This window comes from Hibiscus syriacus, unplaced genomic scaffold, assembly GCF_006381635.1.
Source record: "Hibiscus syriacus cultivar Baekdansim isolate YM2019G1 unplaced genomic scaffold, ASM638163v2 tig00110893_pilon, whole genome shotgun sequence".
NCBI classification, from domain to species: Eukaryota; Viridiplantae; Streptophyta; class Magnoliopsida; order Malvales; family Malvaceae; genus Hibiscus; species Hibiscus syriacus.
In genome coordinates, this window is record NW_024062901.1 from 2,944,837 (window position 1) to 2,964,720 (window position 19,884).

Consider the following 19,884-nt stretch of genomic DNA (forward strand, 5'->3'; position numbering starts at 1 on the left):
GGCAAAACAGCCCATTCCAAAATGATGGCCTCCAACTCTCCATGTAAATGTTCTTTCAAGGGTTTAGGGTTTGTGCATGCTGGCTTTTTGGACATTCAACGTAAGATGTCTGCAGGTGTATTGAAACTCTACTAACACGTGTTTTGAACCGGAAGGGCAATGTTATTGTTCATGTATATGAAAAAAGTTTCCTAGGTTTCCATGAACATAACTGAAATTTGGTCACAAAACGGTGGTTATAGTATTATGATGAACCGAGGGCGGGGGCATCGTCCCCTGAAAAATTTATAAGTTGAGATTCGTTCTCCTGTAATTTTTAAAGTTTAAGTTCGTTCCCTCTAACATAAGATCTTACGTCCGTCTCTTATACTATCCTTGAGCTTAACATTTTGTTAAGTCGTGTTATGTTTCCAATCATGATTAAAGCCTTTGCATATCGCGGGTAAAAATTGAGTCATTCGAGGAGTAAAATATAATTTACATAAAAAGTGTAGGGGGCAATCTATAATTAATCCATATCTTGTTTGAGGGCTTGGCAGCTCAGGAGCAACCAAATTAGGCTTCCAATTTTTCAACTGCAAACACTTTTGACTAGAAATTAATCTGCTGGACCCTAAGCTACTTTCACATATATATATATATATAATTTTGTATGGTTTGGGTGACTAATTATTATTGAAAGTAATTTTTTTTATAAATAATCTTAATTTGTCGTCAGATAAAATATTAATACAAAATATATGACGATAAATTAAAATTACGTATTGGGTTGACATCATCAGGCAATATTGGCACGAGTTTCAGAGATTAAATTTTGAAACTTTCTATATTAACAGCAAATTCAGCCCTGCAATTTTCGTCCTTGAAAAGCTAATCAATTTCAGCAATCCAAGTACATCATGCTTCAATTTCTTTATTTCACATTTGCTTGACCCGTTTACCTATCAAACCCGACTTTTTTGAATCCTTCAACTTTAATGATTATTTTATAATTTTTGAAACTTAATGATTGAAAAACAAATATGTCAGTAATTGATGACCATTTATATACTTTACCTATTAATCAATCCCTTAAAAGTTTAGACAAAGCTAATTCACCTACTTCAGTCCTTATTATATTAAAAATAATAATCAGCTCCTTAACGACAAAAACACCTTTGGACATTATCCAAAGCAAACATGTACATGCATGCACTCTGCCTTTTCGTTTAATTTCCTGCTCATTAAATGAAGCAAGAACTGCAAGTTGTGTACTTTGATTTCCAAGACAACTAGTTTATTTTGTTGGCAACTTTGAATCCCATAATTTCTTGTCAACGGTCTAAGATGATGAGATGAGAGGACTGCTTGACTGTATATTTCAGTCTTACATTACGAATTTAGTTGGGAATTGAAATCAATCGAAGTTCCATGTCCATGAAGGATGAAAGCAAATTACATTACGAATTTGCCAAAGAAAAAGCAAGGCATATATTACGACACAATACAAGGTTATGCTCACTCGGCCTCCTCCAAAGATGCTTCAATTCGGAGAAGAACGAACCCCACAGCAACTCCGACAAGAACAAGTCCATTCATGATGGCTGCAATCCTGAATATCTCACCCACCGCATCACACGTCGAAGACAAGGCTCCGTCGCCGCCTCTGCCTTTCCCCTTGGACGGAGCTTTGAGCGAGCTCACGACCTTTGCAAACGACTGCTCGAGGCACGCTGGCTGGCCTAGTGAGACCACATTGTTGTGAGCTTTTAGCCCACCAAAGGAATTAAGTCATGTGATGAAATTCACTTTGATCGAAGTTCTTCTTCTCGGGCTGCCTACGCCGGCAGCGGCCAATGTGGGCGGACACAGTGTGGCTGAGGCTGTTGTTGCCATTGCTGTACGAGAAAGGTAAGGTTTGAAATTTATGAACTAAGAGATGAAAAATAACGAAAAAGGAATCAGAAGAGATAGTGGATAAGGTGAGGTGAGAATGGATGCGAGATTATTTCTCTTTTCCCCAACATCACATAGCTTTCCTGTAACAGAAGGGGAACGGATGCTAAATACCCAACACCACATTTATTCAGTAGTATGAAAGTCTGCTCTAGTCCTCGTATTCCGTCTCTTCGTCATCCTCTTCATTGGTTTCCCTATACTTCCATCCATCCTCTACATTGTCGCGGTCTTCTTCCGTTTCTTCGCTATCCTCTTCCTCGAATACTTGTTCTTTGACTGGCCATTGTTTTTTGGGTATAGGCAAAGTGGCAGGGGAAGGGCTCGAGACTTTCTGCCTTGCAATCTTTGCAGGGGGCATCTTCACGTTTGGCTTGGCCCTACTCTGCTTCTGACTTCTTCCGTTAACTCGCTTTCCAGCATAAGCATCATGATCGCTGCCTTCATACATCTCATTATCGGCATTAGGTGCGGCGTTCTCGGCATTCTCATCTGACATATGACCCGGATGCTCTCTCCTTAAATGGAGTTTTAGTTTGTATTCATGTATGTAAGCTTTCTCCCAACCTTCGTAAGGGCGGGCATAAGGGCGATCAGAAGACTTCGGTGTTTTAATTATCTTCTCTACAGGCGGGGTAACACCAATGAAACACTTCAAAGGTGGAACTAAACATTTACATAGTTCCCAAGAAAGCATAAATCAGAACAGCTTCATTATGTAACAGTGATTCTTAAGGACTTTATCGTTCATCAGAAGTAGAAATCTTAAACAAGATACCTTCCCACAACCCTCATAGTGACAAATATATTGTCTCTCTCCGTGAATGTGTGAATGCTTTCTCAAAGCACCAGCATCAATAAACGTCTGTCCACAGCCTTCATAGCTGCAAAGGAAAATAACTTCAGTAGTAGGCTCTGGTGCTTCAGACACTTTCTCCTTTTCATCCAACGCCTTCAAGGTGTGCTCTAAACAAAACAATCGGCTGAGGAAGGTTAGGTAGGAGAAAAGTAGAAAGAAAAAGATGACAACAAAAATCCCTTACGGGATGATTCATTCACCACTCCTCCCTATGGCCTTGAAATTATGCACAAAATCTATTATTTAAAATAAAATAAACCGAACACACAAGATGTTATCCTTCCAACCTACACTGTATTGAAAATATAGTGATGGGAGTCTCCAAAAAATGTGAAAACGAATATGGACCATATTTCTATCACCAAAGACTGTCCAGAGATTTGGATTTAGCTCATCAAAGGCACACTTAAACATTATATAAAAAAAACAAGACTGTCGAGGAAAGTGCTAGTGACGCGTCGCTCCTCACTGGAGCAAAGTGGTGCATTTTCGTTGATAATCTTAGTAGAAGAGAGTCGAGGAAAGCTTTATGGTTTTGGTTTAAGCACCATGGTAAGATTACCAGAGTGTTTATTTCTTTTGTTAATAGAAGGCCAAAGTACAGAGATGCGACGTTTGCTTTCGTCCATTTCAAAACCAAGGAGGATATGCTCAAGGCCATTGAGAAGCTTAATAACGCTACGATCGATGGGAAAAGGATATCTGTTGCGGTGGCGAAATATCAGGAAAGAGATGCACAGAAGGAAAAGATGGGGTGGTAAAGAAGAAGCTCCAAGGAGTACAGGAGATGTTCCAAGGAGGGGAGCAGATAAGTCGGCATCTTTTAACAAGATAGATCGTACAAAGAATCATTGATGGGAATACAGAAGGATCAAGCGGGTGATGGAGAAAGGAAGAAGAAAGGGGATGGGGAGGTTAAGAGTCCTCTGAACGTGTTCATACCTCTGAACGGGTTCAATGTCAAAGTGGCGACCTGGGATATGCAAAGAATGTGTGCATTATCACTTTCCCGTAGGAGGATGAGAAAAAGAAAGCGATGGAGAACAGAGCGAAGGATTTAGAGTTCTGGTTTGAAAGGTTGGTCCCTGTGTATCAAGAGAGAGGAGTGCCTATGGCCTTTTTCTCAGTCTCATTAATAGGTGTGCATCTGAACTGCCGGTGTGAAGATTTCTTTTTGAAACTGGCATCGAGATGGGGGTCTCTGGTTAAGATACAAGATCAAGAATGGAAGCAATACGAGGTCATCGAGAATGGAAGTTCAAGTTGAAAAGATATGGACATCTCGACCAAGCACAGTTTTGGAGAAATTAGAATGAATTAGAGAAGGACTGAACAAGTGGTACCAGGATTTATCTGAAACGAAGGGCATGACGGAACGCGAACTAAGGAGGAAACTAAATGATCTAAGAGAGACGGATCCCTAGAAGAAAACCTTGGTCAACTAATGGAAGCACAACTCTAATTAAACATGAAAATCTATAAAGCTGAGTTGTATTGGGAACAACGAGCAAGGGTGAATTGGCTAAAAAACTATGATAATAGTACAAGTTTTTTCCACCTCTTCACGTCCCATAGAAAACGTCAGAACAAGGTCAGAACTATCAAAGATGGTGAAGGAGAGGAACATTCAAAAGAGTCAACCATTCATGAGATAGCAAAGAGGTACTTCGTGGAGTTATTTACTACAGGTTCTGTTAATGTAGCTGAGTCCATATCGAATGAAATACAACCATGCATAATCGAGATCGAAGAAAAATAACAAACTGTGCAGACCCTTCACGTTCGAAGAAGCCACAACCGCATTGAAATAAATGTGTCCTCTCAAAGCCTTAGGGGAAGATAGGCCAGGGGCAATGTTCTACAAAAAATTCTGACACATTGTAGGAATGGATATTGCTGGATTTTGCATTGGACTGTTAAATGGAACCCAAAACTTCGAAGAGATCGTACTGTTCTAATCCCAAAAGTCAAATCCCCCAGAAGATTAACATAGCTCAGACCAATTAGCTTGTGTAAGGTCTTGTATAAAATTGCAGCGAAGATGATGGTTCATAGAATACAAGACTGTTTACATTTATGTATCCATGAAGCTCAGAGCGCGTTTGTACCGGGAAGATTGATCACGGATAATATAGTCACGACATATGAACTATTACATTCATTCACACAAAAGAGAGAATGGAAGAAATGTTGCTTTTCACTGAAACTAGATATGAGTAAAGCTTACGACGGGGTTGAGTGGCCTTACCTATGACTTGTGATGGAGAAGCTAGGTTTTGACAGAAGTTGGATAAATATACTCATCCGCTCTGTTTCATATGTTTCTTACTCGATAATAATTAATGGAGAATATTAGTAATGTATAATTTATATATTATATATAAACTATGATGACGTATGACTAAATATTAATGTGTATATATAAATGGAAAAGAAAGTAAAAGGGGATGAGAGGGCATCCAACAAAGCTTTCATGCTACCAACTTTTTGGGAATCTTCCGTTTGGAATGCCTGTTTTTTAATTAAAACCAGCGTTCCATATCCACAAACCCAAGACCAAAAACTTTGACTCATCTCCCTCAACTCACATCGCAAACCGAGTCAACTCATCCTTCACAAAAACAGAACTTCATTTCAATCTGACACCTGCCAGCTGATATCTCCTTTAGCAACACTACTTTCCCCGTCGGATTAACACCGCCGCCATTAAGGTCACCTTGTTGGGTCGAATAAACCACCCTGCTGCATTTCCTACTCAGCTTCCGCCGCCTCTTGAGTTGAACCAAGTAATTCAAAACGCCGGTCCAGGCGGTCATATTCCCCAGTCTGACTCGTTCAACGGAACAAGTCTCCATCGCCACGACAATTTCTCCAACCGGAGGACGGCGGTCGTGGTCCTCAGATAAACAACGTGACGCCACGTTCAGTATTCTCCTTATCATGCAATCCATCATGTACGTTGGAAATGGAATCCTGGGGTCGTAGATTTCGATCGTTCTTTGCTTTTTCACCAACGGAACCGCCCATTCGACGATGGAAGCCGGCGCTTTTGTGAGATCAATAACTTTCCGGCAACTGATGATTTCTAATAACACGATCCCTAAACTAAACACGTCGTTTTTAGTGCTTAATTCGTTAGGGGAAGTGTAAGAAGGGTCCAAGTACCCGATCGTACCGGCGGGTTGAGCGGCCTGACTCGACGAGTCCGCCGGCGAGATCGCGAGTCCGAAATCAGCAAGCTTAGCAGTCCAGTTCGAATCGAACAAGATATTATCCGATTTAATATCTCTATGGATAACCAAAGGCTTGCCTTCGTGTAAAAACTGAACCGACCTCGCGATTTGCATAGCGATTTCCACACGTTTAGGCCACGACGGAGGCGTGATGGCGGCGTGTAACAAGTCATGCAAAGAACCATTAGCCATAAACTCCATAACCAGAAGCTTGTCGTCGTTCTCGGCCGAGCCGTGACTAGCTCCGATGAAGCCGACGACATTAGAACTTTCACGTAAAGATGACAATATGGATATTTCATTGTCCAGCTTCTTCAAATTTTCACGTTGCGCCTCGACTCCATTGATGGAGGATCTCTTCACGGCAACCACTTGGTTATCTCGAAGAACGCCTCGATACACCGTTCCATGGCTGCCTTTTCCGGCCAGCCTCGACGGAGAGAAACTTTGGGTGGCTTCCACGAGTTGTTCGTAACAAAACTTCACCATTGTTTCTTGTTTGTTTAGAAAAGTATAAGCTCTGGTGAAGGAACATTTAAGGACTAAACAATGAATAAATAAATAAAGGGGGGCATGAAAAGGAGAAATTATAATGGATGAATTATTGAGAGGAGAAAAAGTAAAAGGAAGTCTTACGAGTACTAGTTAAAAGAGGAGTGCTCTGACAAGGCGAGATGAGTAGCTGATCCACCATAGCCGGTTCTAGGGACCCTTTCTTTTTCTTTCTTTTCTTTTCTAAATCGAAATCAATATATTCTGAGTTTTTATGTGAGTTGATTCATTTTTAATTGAGTTGGAGACTGAGCGATCGAGTTGGAACAGCTGGTTTTTCTGCAGATGAATAGGATTTAACTGTGTGTATATATTGATCCGAACTCATCAATCAAAGCTTTTGACTTCTTAAAGAACAGATAATGATGAACTTTATCCGAATATTGTGTTGAGTATTCAAGAGAATCTAAACGATATATATATATGATCCGATGGTGTATGTTATTTCTTTATCTGCGTATAAAATAATAATTATTTAAATGTAAATTTTGATATAAATAACATGCATTAATAATTAAGTGATCATTATTATTTTTTAAAATATTGAATTCAAGTAGGACATTGTATATATATAAAGTATTTATTATTGAACGATTATAAATCTTTTAAACAAATACTATCTTTTATTTATTTTAGACTAATAAAATAATTAAGAAATAATTATTTCTCCTCTAAACTTTTTTTGTGTGTGTGATAGTATTTTAGACCCATAACCGTTTGAATTTGTGTTAATTAAATATTAATTTATTTTAAATTTTAAATTTAAATATTTATCGAATCCTATTAGTTTTAACGATGGATAATTTTATTTTTTGCGATGTTTATTTTTTTCTACAAGATGTTCGATCTTAATTCAATTCTTGGAGTAATAAAATTCATAATTATATAAACAAGAATTTATACACACGGGGAAGTAGACCCATCATCAATAAGTATTGTATGTGATACGTTACAAGGTCTTAAAATCTAGAAGGCTCACGTTTTAGAAAAATATCAAGATTTTGGTTTTAAGAACATTCGAACGATGACACTTTTTAAATAAAATGTCATAATTATAGATTTTTTGTTATATTGTTTGAGTTTCATATGTTTAAGTTTTTTATTTATTTTTTAAGAAACAATTGTAATGAAAAATTTTGATAAATTTTGATATTGTACGATTTTTCTATTATAAAATATTTTAGGGACCTAATTTTAAAAAATAGCACAGAAACTTCACATCTGAAAGGAAAGTAAAAATATTTTAGGGACCTAATTAGTTAAGTTTTCTTAAAAAAAACTATACTCAATTAAATTTATATAGTTTAAAAAATCATCAATTCACCCTTTTTCTTTTTATCAATATTAACCATCAAATATATTACATATCATATTATTGTGTTATCAAGTGAAAGTATTAAAATTTTATTAATTTTTTATAACTTTTTAAAATTTTAATTTTTTTTGTAAATTCCACAAATTCTATATGGCATAATCTCGTGTACTATATGATAGTAAAAATTGATTAAATGATTTGATTGAATAAATTTTTCGATTTAAGAGTTTAATTAATTTAATTTTTTATTCAAAGGTTTAATTGTTTCAATTTTCTATTTTAGAGTTTAATTGATTCAATTTATTGATTTAAGAATTCAATTGAATGAAAAGAATTTATGAATTGATTTTATTTTTCTAACGTTAGAGTGCTTTAACAATCTTTAAGGTTATAATTTATATTGAATTATTATTAGGGATGAATGCATGAATTTTATGTTAAGAATAGAAATTTAAAATATTATATTAAAAATAAAAAAATAAAGAATTAGATCATTAATAAAAAATAAAAAATAAATATAAATTAGATCCTTAAGCTTAATGGATCTAAATTAGATGGACCGTACATTACTTTATAAAATCTTTAGAATCATTAAACTGGATACTACAATAAAGCCCATTCCTTACCCACTCTTAATGATGAATTCATTAATATCTTGTAGGCCTGTAAATGAACTGAACGTTCAGCGAATCGTTCATGAACCGTGCGGCGGGAAGTTCGTTTATATGTGTTTATTTATTAAATGAACGAACATGAACAAGATTTTGTGTTCGTTTAATTAAATGAACTAACATGAACATAGGTCTATTTCGTTCATTTACATTTCGTGAACGTTCAGTTATGTTCGTTTATGTTCGTTCGGTTATGTTCGTTTATGTTCGTTCATTTATGTTTAACCCAATCTTCTTAAATCAATTTTGGTGACCAATTTGTAAGTATCTTAAAAATATTAATTAATCTGATATTATGATGACCAACTCCATAATTAACCCAATTTTATTGGGAGATTAAATCCAATATGTTAACTCGTGAGGCACCTCGCACCTATATTCATTTTCCCCCTTTTTTCCCAAACCCTAGTGTTCACTGGAGAGTGGAGACGATCGGTGAAAGCTTCAAAACAAGTTATATTATAGTGCAATATGAAGTTTTACAGGTTCGTTTTCATCTCTTTCTCTGTTTTATTTGGCTTAATAGTTGATATGTAAAGTTATTATGGGTATCTTCACATCTAAAACTCAAGAAAACATCATACTTCTTTCTAGAAATAGATGGGAAAATAAAGGTAACAATCGGAAGTATATGAACATCTGTAAAGACAAAAATATATAAAATTTGCCAGAAAACAAAACAAAGGTTTCTATGCAATTTCTGGAAAAGAGTGTAATAGTGGAAGTAATGGGTTTTCCAGGAAGAACCCATTAATAAGTAGAAAATACACTTTGACAATGAACTTTTATTTTCATAGTTCTTGTGTGACCTTTAGTTGTGGAGTAGATTTTAGTTACATTAAAATTTTGAATGGTGGTTTAGCAATAATATCAGTTAGATATGTAGCATCAGAGGCATTTCGGATCCATGTTATTGCCTTGTAGTCCAATTTGTACCGTTCGAAATCTTCATGTTGTTAAATTTTCTACTTTGCTAATGGAAATGACCATTATTAACAAATCTCACTAAAGTATGTCATTGATGTCACAAAACTTTTAGCCGGAGAATTTATTAGAATAACGTAGTGGAAAATGATTGTTCATATGTAATCATGGACCACTAAGATAAATGTTATAGTGTTAAATTAAAGTCGTGTGAATCATTTAATATCTTTAAAAGATCGATCGAAATATCAGATATCTTCAAATATTTCATCACTGCTAATCAGCTCTTACGCTATTTATCAATGTAGATTTGGTTGATTTGCATTGTCGACTATTTTTCATGAAAGAACAATGGAAGGTAGGGTCTCCAACGTTTATGTTCGTTTATGTTCGTGTTTATGTTCGTGTTCGTTTATGTTCGTTTACTTATTAAATGAACGAACATGAACAACCTATATTCCTTAATGAACGAACATGAACAAAAAAAAAATTGTTCGTTTATGTTTGTGTTCGTTTATTTATTAAATGAACGAACATGAACATACCTCCGATCGTGTACGTTCGTTTCGTTTACAGGCCTAATATCTTGGGTGGAAAGTTGGGTTCAATGCCATAACTTATAATTAAATGTACTAACCATATTCTAAAGCCCTAATGATAAAAACACTCACCAATAAAAAATAAATTCAATTGAATCCATAGTTTGTGTTTTTTTTTCCTATAGTTTTTCTATGGGTGTTTATAATTCGGCTAAAACTGAATTAACCGACTGAACTGAAATTTCGATCAATTAATCGATCGGTTAATTTTAGATTCAGTTGGTTAACTGCTAATGGTTCAAACTTCAGTTTTGGTTAATTTGGTTTGAGGTCAGTTAATTAACTGAATTAACCAAAATTATTAAATATTTAATATATTATATATATTATTTAGCTTTAGGGGCGTTTAAACTTTGGTTTTAACTGAATTAATTTATCGAATTAACCAAATAAATCAAAAAATATTAAATATTAAATATATATTATTTATAAATTTTGGTTAATTCAGCTAATTCGATTAACCGATCAATTAACCGAACTTAGTTCAGTTAAATATTTTTGGGAAAAAACCGATTTAGTTAACAGTTAAAGGGGAAAATCAGTTAAAAAAGTTTTAGTAATTCGATTCGATCGATTAACCGAATTATCCGTTTAAACAACCCTCAAGTTATTCAATAAATGGTAGTATATTTTATAAGATTTTCATAATTTTTAGTTCCCGACATGTTTTAAAATATTATTTTTACTCTTATTATTTTTAAAGCTATTTTGATTCTATTATTTTATTTTAGAATAGAAAGATTCTTAATATTTAATTAAATAATAATTTCGGTCTTTGTTCTTTATTTTTAAAGTATTTTGACTCTTATTATTTCATTTTAAGATAAAAATATATTTATTTTGGAGTGTTAATTTTTTAACTAACGACTTTCATCCATATAAAGATATTTTTCTTCTAAAATATTACGGACTAAAACGTTTTAAGAGGTGAATATAGATAAAATAACTATCTAATCAAATATTACGACCGATTGCTATCCAAGTAATGAATACTTAGCGGTAATATTTGAATTCGGTGACAGTTCGTCAAGCTATTCACATCATGAATTGAAAGATCAAAGAAAAAACACATTTTATTTACTTTTAACCATTCATAATTTGCTTGAATATGATTCGGAGGAGAATTGGAATTTTCCCGGCTGGTCCCCGCAACCGTCGGCTCAGAAACGCTCATCATCAGTGGTTCTGGACTCTCACGCGTAGGGATGGACTCTCAAAAATCGGATTTAGGTCGGGTTGGGTCTTTTTAAAGGTGGTGTTCGGGTCGGATTCGTGTTTAGGGTGAAAATATTTTACCCGACCCGACCCAGAAAATATAATTTACCTTATATATTTAGAAACAATTACAATAATACCCCTCTATATATTCAATTAAATCACTATTTTTATTGAATAAAAAAATATTTTTATTATTATTTTGAGTCGGGTCGGGTTCGAATTTTATTTCAAAAATTCAGGTCAGGTTCGAATCAGTGGAGGGTATATATTATACGAGTCGGGTCGAATTTCGAGTGGATGAGTCATTATTCTCGAGTCGGATGAACAAAAAATCCATCCCGACCCCGACCCATGCCCATCCCTACTCATGCGCCCCTTAAATTTCTCAAGGATTAATAAATAAACACTTTTAGTTTTTGGAGTAAATTACATATTTAGTCATACAATTATCCATGACGTTCTATTTTAGCCACCCAATTATTTTTTAAAAATCTTACCGAAAATTATATTTTGGTCACCCATCTTCGAAAGATAATAAAATTGATGACGTGACATTATCTTATGATGATACATTAATATCATCGTTAATTTTTAAATAATGAATTACTAAAACAGAACTAAAATATAACTTTAAGTATGACTTTAGAAAACAAATAGTTGAATGACTAAAACAAAACTATAAGAATAATTAGATGGTTAAATATGTAGTTTATCCTAACTTTTATTTATATATATATAAAAAAAGGGAGAGTAGTCTTCTATCCGTGAAACTTTGGGAACGGTGGTGAAAAAGACTACATTTATATTATAACCCAACAAAGCTTCGCCAAATCAAGTGAGGGCCTGTCGAATCGCACGTGACCTGCATGTGCGCTCATCTACTTGCTTAAATTCACATAATCATCATTAATATTTAATCATTACCTCAATCATTTTAAGTTTTCCTACTTTAATTTTAATTTTACAAAATTGAATTTTTAAAATCAAATATACGGTGGTACATTATTTTCTGAATTTTTATTTGTAAGCATATTTCTACGATGCCAAAACTACTAACATTTTCTATTTAAAATGTGGAAATTTTGATAATTGAATGAGAAAATTAGAAAGAGAAAAAGAATCATAGTTTGTTGATTAGGATGGGATTGTTTTTATTTTTCGGGTAAACTACGCGTTTAGTATATAAATTATCAGTTTTGATTTATTTTAATATCTTAACTTTCATTTTTCAAAATCATATCTAACGTTTAATTTTTGTTTCATTTTAATATATTATTGTTAAAAACTTAACGAACAAGCTGGCATGGCATGTCTCCGGTGGACCATGAGAAAATGACTAGTCGACTAACATAGTATAATTTCATGCCCATAAGACGGTGGACCATGGAGATCGACAGGAAATCGAAGACTCTATCGTTGATTTGGGGGGAAATTAAGGGGTTCTCAATAAAAAAGAGGTTGAGATCAAGTTTAAGAGGTCGAAAAGGTGTGGGTTAAAAAATCTGAACTTCATCGACCTACGGATGCAACCGCCGGTGAGCCTATCCGTTAAATTTTTAATATCAAAATACTAAAATGAAATAAAATTAAACGTTGTAAATAATTTTAAAAACTGATAGTTTAAATATTAAATATATAATTTATTGGAGATGAACAAATTGATCCATTATCTAGACTGCATCATCTTAAATGCATCCACATGTGTTGGTCGAAGTACATCAATAACTCTTGTCAATGGTGACAACAACGATAGCCGTAAATTTCTCATTTTTTACTGCTTATGTCAAAAAGGGCAATTTTATTGGAACAGAAAGAAATGAAGATTCATTCAAGGCTGGAAATGTAGGGTACGGTAAAACAAAAGAAATTTGAAAATTTGAAAAGACATAATAGTACAGGGTAATTAATGAAACAGGTAAGGGGTTGAGCATTTATGAGACCATGAGACCACCATTCAATTCCAGGAATGTGATAAAATAAAATAATTTTAAATTAAATCTTGTTAGTTGGAAGTCTAGGGAAGGACATGGACCCGAACCAACCCGATCGAGTTGGTTTTTTTCAAATTTTGAGTTTGGGTCGGGTCGGATTTTTTAAATTTGATGTTCGGGTTGAGTCGGGTTTAGGGTAACAAATATATGATCCGAAAAAATATAATTTTATCTTATATATTTATGAATAATTAAAATAATATCCCTCTATATATTATTTTTTCCAATTAAATCACTTTTTTATTAAATAAAAATAATTTTTTATTATTATTTCAGGTAGATTCGGGTCGGATTCTGATTTTATCTCAAAAAATGAGATCAGATGGAGGATATATATTTTTGTGGTCGGGCTAAATCGAGTGAAAGATGTAAATATTTTAAATCAAATCGAGTTGGCCAAAATCCGACTAATGTCCTTCCCTAGTTGGAACTGACATACAAAAGGATGCTGATTTGTACAATTGTATAGTCATCAGTGGGGCTAATCATGGATTAGATTAGACGATGATCTGTTCCATTTCGGAATACTTTCTTTATGTTTATTTTAAGTATACAAAAGTGGGTCCATGTGGGGGGTACTAGCTGCTGGTTAATGTTATGAGATTATAATTAAAGATAAGTTTATTTTTTATCAGGTACATTTGTATTCCTTAATTTTAAAAATTAATTGTTTTGGATCAAACATATTCGATCGGTTGGTTATACAGTTCATCTTTAATTTCTCATATTTTTTAAGTCATGAATTTTAGATATACTACGAGCATTTCTCTTTTTTCTCTAGGCCTGCTTCTTCCCCTTCACTATAAGTAGGATTAAGATTAGACTTGAAATTTGTGAAAAAATTAATTACTTTGGAGTAAGCACATTTGATCAATTAATCAAATTGTTAATCTTTATTATTTCATATTCTCTTAGATCATGGATTTTGTACCCGTTAGGAGCATTATGTTTCTTTCTCTCAGAGTCTTTTATTCTTTTCTCATTTGGATAAGATTATAATTAGATTAAAATTTATTAAAAATAAAATAATTATTTTGATACGTCAGTTAGTGTTGGAATATATGCAATTTTAGTGGTAATCTTTTAGGAAAATTATCGGATTGAATTGATATAAATTCATAATTAGACTAATATGAGACATACATTAAGTATAACATATTTTCATGGATTTAATAAACTCTTTTGTTATAAAAATGAGATTCAGGAACAAGAATAGTTCTTGACATGAATATTGTGTGAATCAAAGAGGGTAGAGAGAACAAATGTGAAAGAAGATTGTTATACCTCGCTAAATGCCCTCTGCACATCATCACACCTCATATCTATCAGAGGATTCTAAAATATCTTCGATTCTTCGACATCAAAAGAATTTCGAAAGATTTAACACCCCTTAGGAAGTCACGATTAATCGATATAATTTTTTACAGACTCATGTAACCTATTAGAATTAAATCAATGGTTACATGATCGTATCCATATAGTCAGTGAATCTACTAATAGCCATTATAACCATACAACTAACACATACTAACATGTCCATATATAGCATCTCGTAGGGTTGAAGCAAAACTTGTCTCAACTTGAAAAAATCAAAATTTTGACTCAACTCATAATTGTTAAAAGTATAATAATTCGAGACGAAGATAAAACAAAAATCAAATATTTTATAGATTCACAATTTATTTCCATGATGATTCACACAAGTCGTAACAAAAGACATTCAATTACACAACAATATCTTGTTGTACAATTCATGTATAAGCATGGAACAAGAATGAAACAAAAGGATTAATTAAATGGAAAATACTCAATGAAATAATCTAAATAGAAAAATATAAAAAAAATATATGAATAAAAATAAGTTAAGGTCTGCAGATACACAATTTCCTTAAGATAGAATTTCAGTCACTCCTATGGTACTTGAGATCGTTGGTCATCTATCACCCATGATACAACAATTAGATGATCAACTACAGTTGCACTACTACAGAGATCACGAACTATTCATTGCCTTCGTCTATCTCCAAAAAAAACTAGAGGAAAAGAAAAAATTTTGACTAGTTTTTGAGTTGTTTGAATTGTGTTTAACCTAGTAGGTTTACATGGTATTTATAGGGATCTCACATTGTGAAGAATTGAAAACTTTTAACCTATCGAAGCATTAATGGGAATCAAGCAATTTCCAAAATTACTTTTTTGATTAAAGGAACCATTTAATATTTATCCTTTTAATTTCAAAACAAATTTTGAAAAGATATGCTCTATTTGAGGAAAATATTTTACATTTGTGTTAAAATATCTGCAAGCCCTCAAAGAGTCTGACCGATTTGGACATTATCGTTACCCACATCGTGCACGTCTGCGCATGTAAAAACCAACAATTGGTTCCACGTTTTCCTCACCAACTTTTGAATCAATTTCTCATTCAAAGCTCTAAAATTTTCAACAATAATTTCATAAATTCAACTAAAAAATTCAAATTAGAATTGAATTACAAAATAGAACTTAAGTAACTCAAAATTTTTAGTAATTAATGGATTGAATTTTTAGTTTGAGTCAAGTCTATCAACTCTGCATGATATATGCATATCATATATGTAAAAATATAAAGAAATATATATGTTTCTTTCTCTCAGAGTCTTTTATTCTTTTCTCATTTGGATAAGATTATAATTAGATTAAAATTTATTAAAAATAAAATAATTATTTTGATACGTCAGTTAGTGTTGGAATATATGCAATTTTAGTGGTAATCTTTTAGGAAAATTATTGGATTGAATTGATATAAATTCAGAATTATACTAATATGAGACATACATTAAGTATAACATATTTTCATGGATTTAATAAACTCTTTTGTTATAAAAATGCGATTCAGGAACAAGAATAGTTCTTGACATGAATATTGTGTGAATCAAAGAGGGTAGAGAGAACAAATGTGAAAGAAGATTGTTATACCTCGCTAAATGCCATCTGCACATCATCACACCTCATATCTATCAGAGGATTCTAAAATATCTTCGATTCTTCGACATCAAAAGAATTTCGAAAGATTTAACACCCCTTAGGAAGTCACGATTAATCGATATAATTTTTTACAGACTCATGTAACCTATTAGAATTAAATCAATGGTTACATGATCGTATCCATATAGTCAGTGAATCTACTAATAGCCATTATAACCATACAACTAACACATACTAACATGTCCATATATAGCATCTCGTAGGGTTGAAGCAAAACTTGTCTCAACTTGAAAAAATCAAAATTTTGACTCAACTCATAATTGTTAGAAGTATAGCAATCTGAGACGAAAAGAAAACAAAAATAAAATATTTTATAGATTCACAATTTATTTCCATGATGATTCACACAAGTCGTAACAAAAGACATTCAATTACACAACAATATCTTGTTGTACAATTCATGTATAAGCATGGAACAAGAATGAAACAAAAGGATTAATTAAATGGAAAATACTCAATGAAATAATCTAAATAGAAAAATATAAAAAAATATATGAATAAAAATAAGTTAAGGTCTGCAGATACACAATTTCCTTAAGATAGAATTTCAGTCACTCCTATGGTACTTGAGATCGTTGGTCATCTATCACCCATGATACAACAATTAGATGATCAACTACAGTTGCACTACTACAGAGATCACGAACTATTCATTGCCTTCGTCTATCTCCAAAAAAAACTAGAGGAGAAGAAAAAATTTTGACTAGTTTTTGAGTTGTTTGAATTGTGTTTAACCTAGTAGGTTTACATGGTATTTATAGGGATCTCACATTGTGAACAATTGAAAACTTTTAACCTATCGAAGCATTAATGGGAATCAAGCAATTTCCAAAATTACTTTTTTGATTAAAGGAACCATTTAATATTTATCCTTTTAATTTCAAAACAAATTTTGAAAAGATATGCTCTATTTGAGGAAAATATTTTACATTTGTGTTAAAATATCTGCAAACCCTCAAAGAGTCTGACCGATTCGGACATTATCGTTACCCACATCGTGCACGTCTACGCATGTAAAAACCAACAATTGGTTCCACGTTTTCCTCACCAACTTTTGAATCAATTTCTCATTCAAAGCTCTAAAATTTTCAACAATAATTTCATAAATTCAACTAAAAAATTCAAATTAGAATTGAATTACAAAATAGAACTTAAGTAACTCAAAATTTTTAGTAATTAATGGATTGAATTTCTAGTTTGAGTCAAGTCTATCAACTCTGCATGATATATGCATATCATATATGTAAAAATATAAAGAAATATATATATGTATATCGTGTATGATTATAGAAAATCGTTCAAACTATAATCAAATAGTATTGTAACATTTTAAATATCTAAAATTAAATTTAAATAGAAACTCGAACAATTCAACTCGTAAATTTTCAAATAAAGTTTAAGTTATAAAATAAGACTCATCAACTCAACCAACTCAAAATTTTTAGCTCCACTCGAATCAAACACTCACCTCAACACAAGCATGACCGAGAGACGACATGCAACCTTAACGAAACTACTTCACCCGAACTCTTTTCTACTCCGTCTTCTCGTGGAGACAGAATTCATAGACAGCGATTAACGATGATTTTCAAGTGATTATAATTCTCTGAATCAATTGTTTAGCATAGTTTCGTTGAAGATAGAAGAACCAATGAGCAGTGACAGATGTTATATATTTGATATTGCAGCCTTTTTCATATGGATTTTATTCACGCATGCAACAAACAGCAAACACACACACACACATATCAGAATCGATACATTTTTCAATATAAAAAGAAAGAAAAGATACAATTGTTTCTGGCTGCAAACAACTTCTTCAAGGATATCATCTAATGTTCTTTCACATGGGTATATAAACACGTTTGGCAATTGGCATCTTCTTAGAATCTAAAGGGAGGACAATTTCGTCATTTCCAGATAAATAATAAGTGGACAGCTTATTAAAAGAAGGGGTGCCCATATTGACAGCAATCCAAATCCAAAAGCAAAAAATATATTATTATATTTTTGTATATAAATATTAAATAAATAAGTAAATAATTTATGTCGATATCAATGCGGGGTTGGGTTGGGATGAGGTGTCCGACTTGCATTCGATGCTTTTTAATCCGATGTTTACCTGCGTCTGCCCGTTGCTGACTTCATGACACGCTACTACTACTATTATTATTTTTATTATTAATTTACTATAACAGTTAATTTAATTTTGTAATATAACTCAAATTAATTTATTTAAATAATAAAAAGAAGAATTGTTAATTTAAATATTTTATATTCAAATATTAACGATCATAGAGTATTTGAACGTTCTATATTATCTTTTATAAGTGTCTTAAATTAATAAATAAATAAATAAATAACTTGTAAATCATTTTTACCCCCTTTTTTTTATTTTTGTCCTCTCCACAACAGCTGCTGTAATTTGTAAACCCTAATTGGAAACTAAGAAAGAGAATTTAACCTCAGGAATTTCAAAACCACCGTAGAAAAGACGTGTTCCCAAAACGAAGTGCTGCAATTGTCAGTAGTTAGTAAATTTTTGTTTGTCGACGACAGTTATTTTTACAAAAGAGGGACGATTAGGGTTAAAACTTAAAAGTCTTGGAAGTATATTCAGACAATGATCTGGACAGGGGCACAACGATTTCTGTCTGAAAAATCAGATGACTGAAAAGACAATGTTGTACACATGTGGACTGTCTTTCCTGAAAGAACCCGAGGTTAGCGAGGACATTTCACATTATTTAAAAAAACCCGTGAAGGTTATAGAGCGTTATTATTTTAAAAACCCCGTAAATTATTTTTTTAACAATATCCTCTAATAGATTTGTTAGAAAATATATTTCAAACTATATATGTAAGATTATCTCGCATTCTAAAAAATTCGAGTAAGGGTCTTGTTATGTACACGGCATGAGGTATGTTTAACGTGGACACACATTTTAGATAATGTAATTTAATATTAGTATTAATGAGTTTATACAAAAGGCGAGGTTCCCGAGATATTGAACCGTCTCGAAAAATTTATCGTGAGTAATATTCACATAACTCACGTTTTCCGGTATGCGCGGTATGTATTCTTTTTCGAATTAAATTTAATCATTTTATTTTTATAACATAATATATAATAAAAAAATAAAAAATACTAATTAAAAATAAACATAACCTTTATGTAAAATATTACAAAACAAAACTACTTTATGGATAAAAAAACAAGAATCATAACAAGTACGTAGATTTTTATAGTCCATTTGTCAAACTTGGTGGTATGAATTACGTGGATAGTTGGTGGGAAAATTGCAAGCTTCGATTTGTTTTGGAAAGGCAATATTGTGACAATACCACGACATTAACCATAAAAATGAATTCATCTTCGTGCGAATAACTTCTAAATTTATTTTCTTAGAATTCTTGAGATGGAAAGCTCTCACGATTTGAAGTCCTTCATCCATTAATTCGCCCCCAAAACAAATTAGAATAAGATCGTAGACATATATGGCGCTGATATTATTTTGATCGACTACTTTCTTCAAACAATGTAGACCAAACTCCGAACT

General features: G+C 32.7%; 2 protein-coding genes and 1 pseudogene across 2 annotated transcripts; all 3 read right to left on the minus strand.

The window, feature by feature from the left end:
• Positions 1–1,446: 1,446 nt before the first annotated feature.
• LOC120145247 lies at positions 1,447–1,964 on the minus strand (annotated as a pseudogene).
• A 67-nt stretch (positions 1,965–2,031) lies between these two features.
• LOC120145399 (zinc finger transcription factor YY1-like) lies at positions 2,032–3,281 on the minus strand. The gene is made up of 3 exons (XM_039159242.1): positions 3,223–3,281; positions 2,714–2,918; positions 2,032–2,587 (listed from the first exon to the last, which is right to left on the minus strand). The coding sequence occupies exons 1-3, from the start codon at positions 3,279–3,281 to the stop codon at positions 2,087–2,089; spliced, it is 765 nt and encodes a 254-aa protein (XP_039015173.1). The 3' UTR covers positions 2,032–2,086.
• A 2,018-nt stretch (positions 3,282–5,299) lies between these two features.
• On the minus strand, positions 5,300–6,519 carry LOC120145035 (serine/threonine-protein kinase-like protein At5g23170). The gene has a single exon (XM_039158949.1). The coding sequence runs from the start codon at positions 6,514–6,516 to the stop codon at positions 5,401–5,403; it is 1,116 nt and encodes a 371-aa protein (XP_039014880.1). The 5' UTR covers positions 6,517–6,519; the 3' UTR covers positions 5,300–5,400.
• Positions 6,520–19,884: the final 13,365 nt, after the last annotated feature.

Coding starts and splice junctions, on each gene's coding strand:
- LOC120145035 (XM_039158949.1), bottom strand. CDS start 6,516: ATGGTGAAGTTTTGTTACGAACAACTCGTGGAAGCCACCCAAAGTTTC.
- LOC120145399 (XM_039159242.1), bottom strand. CDS start 3,281: ATGCACCACTTTGCTCCAGTGAGGAGCGACGCGTCACTAGCACTTTCC. Junction 2,919..3,222: donor GCACTTTCCTCGACAGTCTT/GTTTTTTTTATA, acceptor AACCTTCCTCAG/CCGATTGTTTTGTTTAGAGC. Junction 2,588..2,713: donor ACTATGAGGGTTGTGGGAAG/GTATCTTGTTTA, acceptor CCACCTTTGAAG/TGTTTCATTGGTGTTACCCC.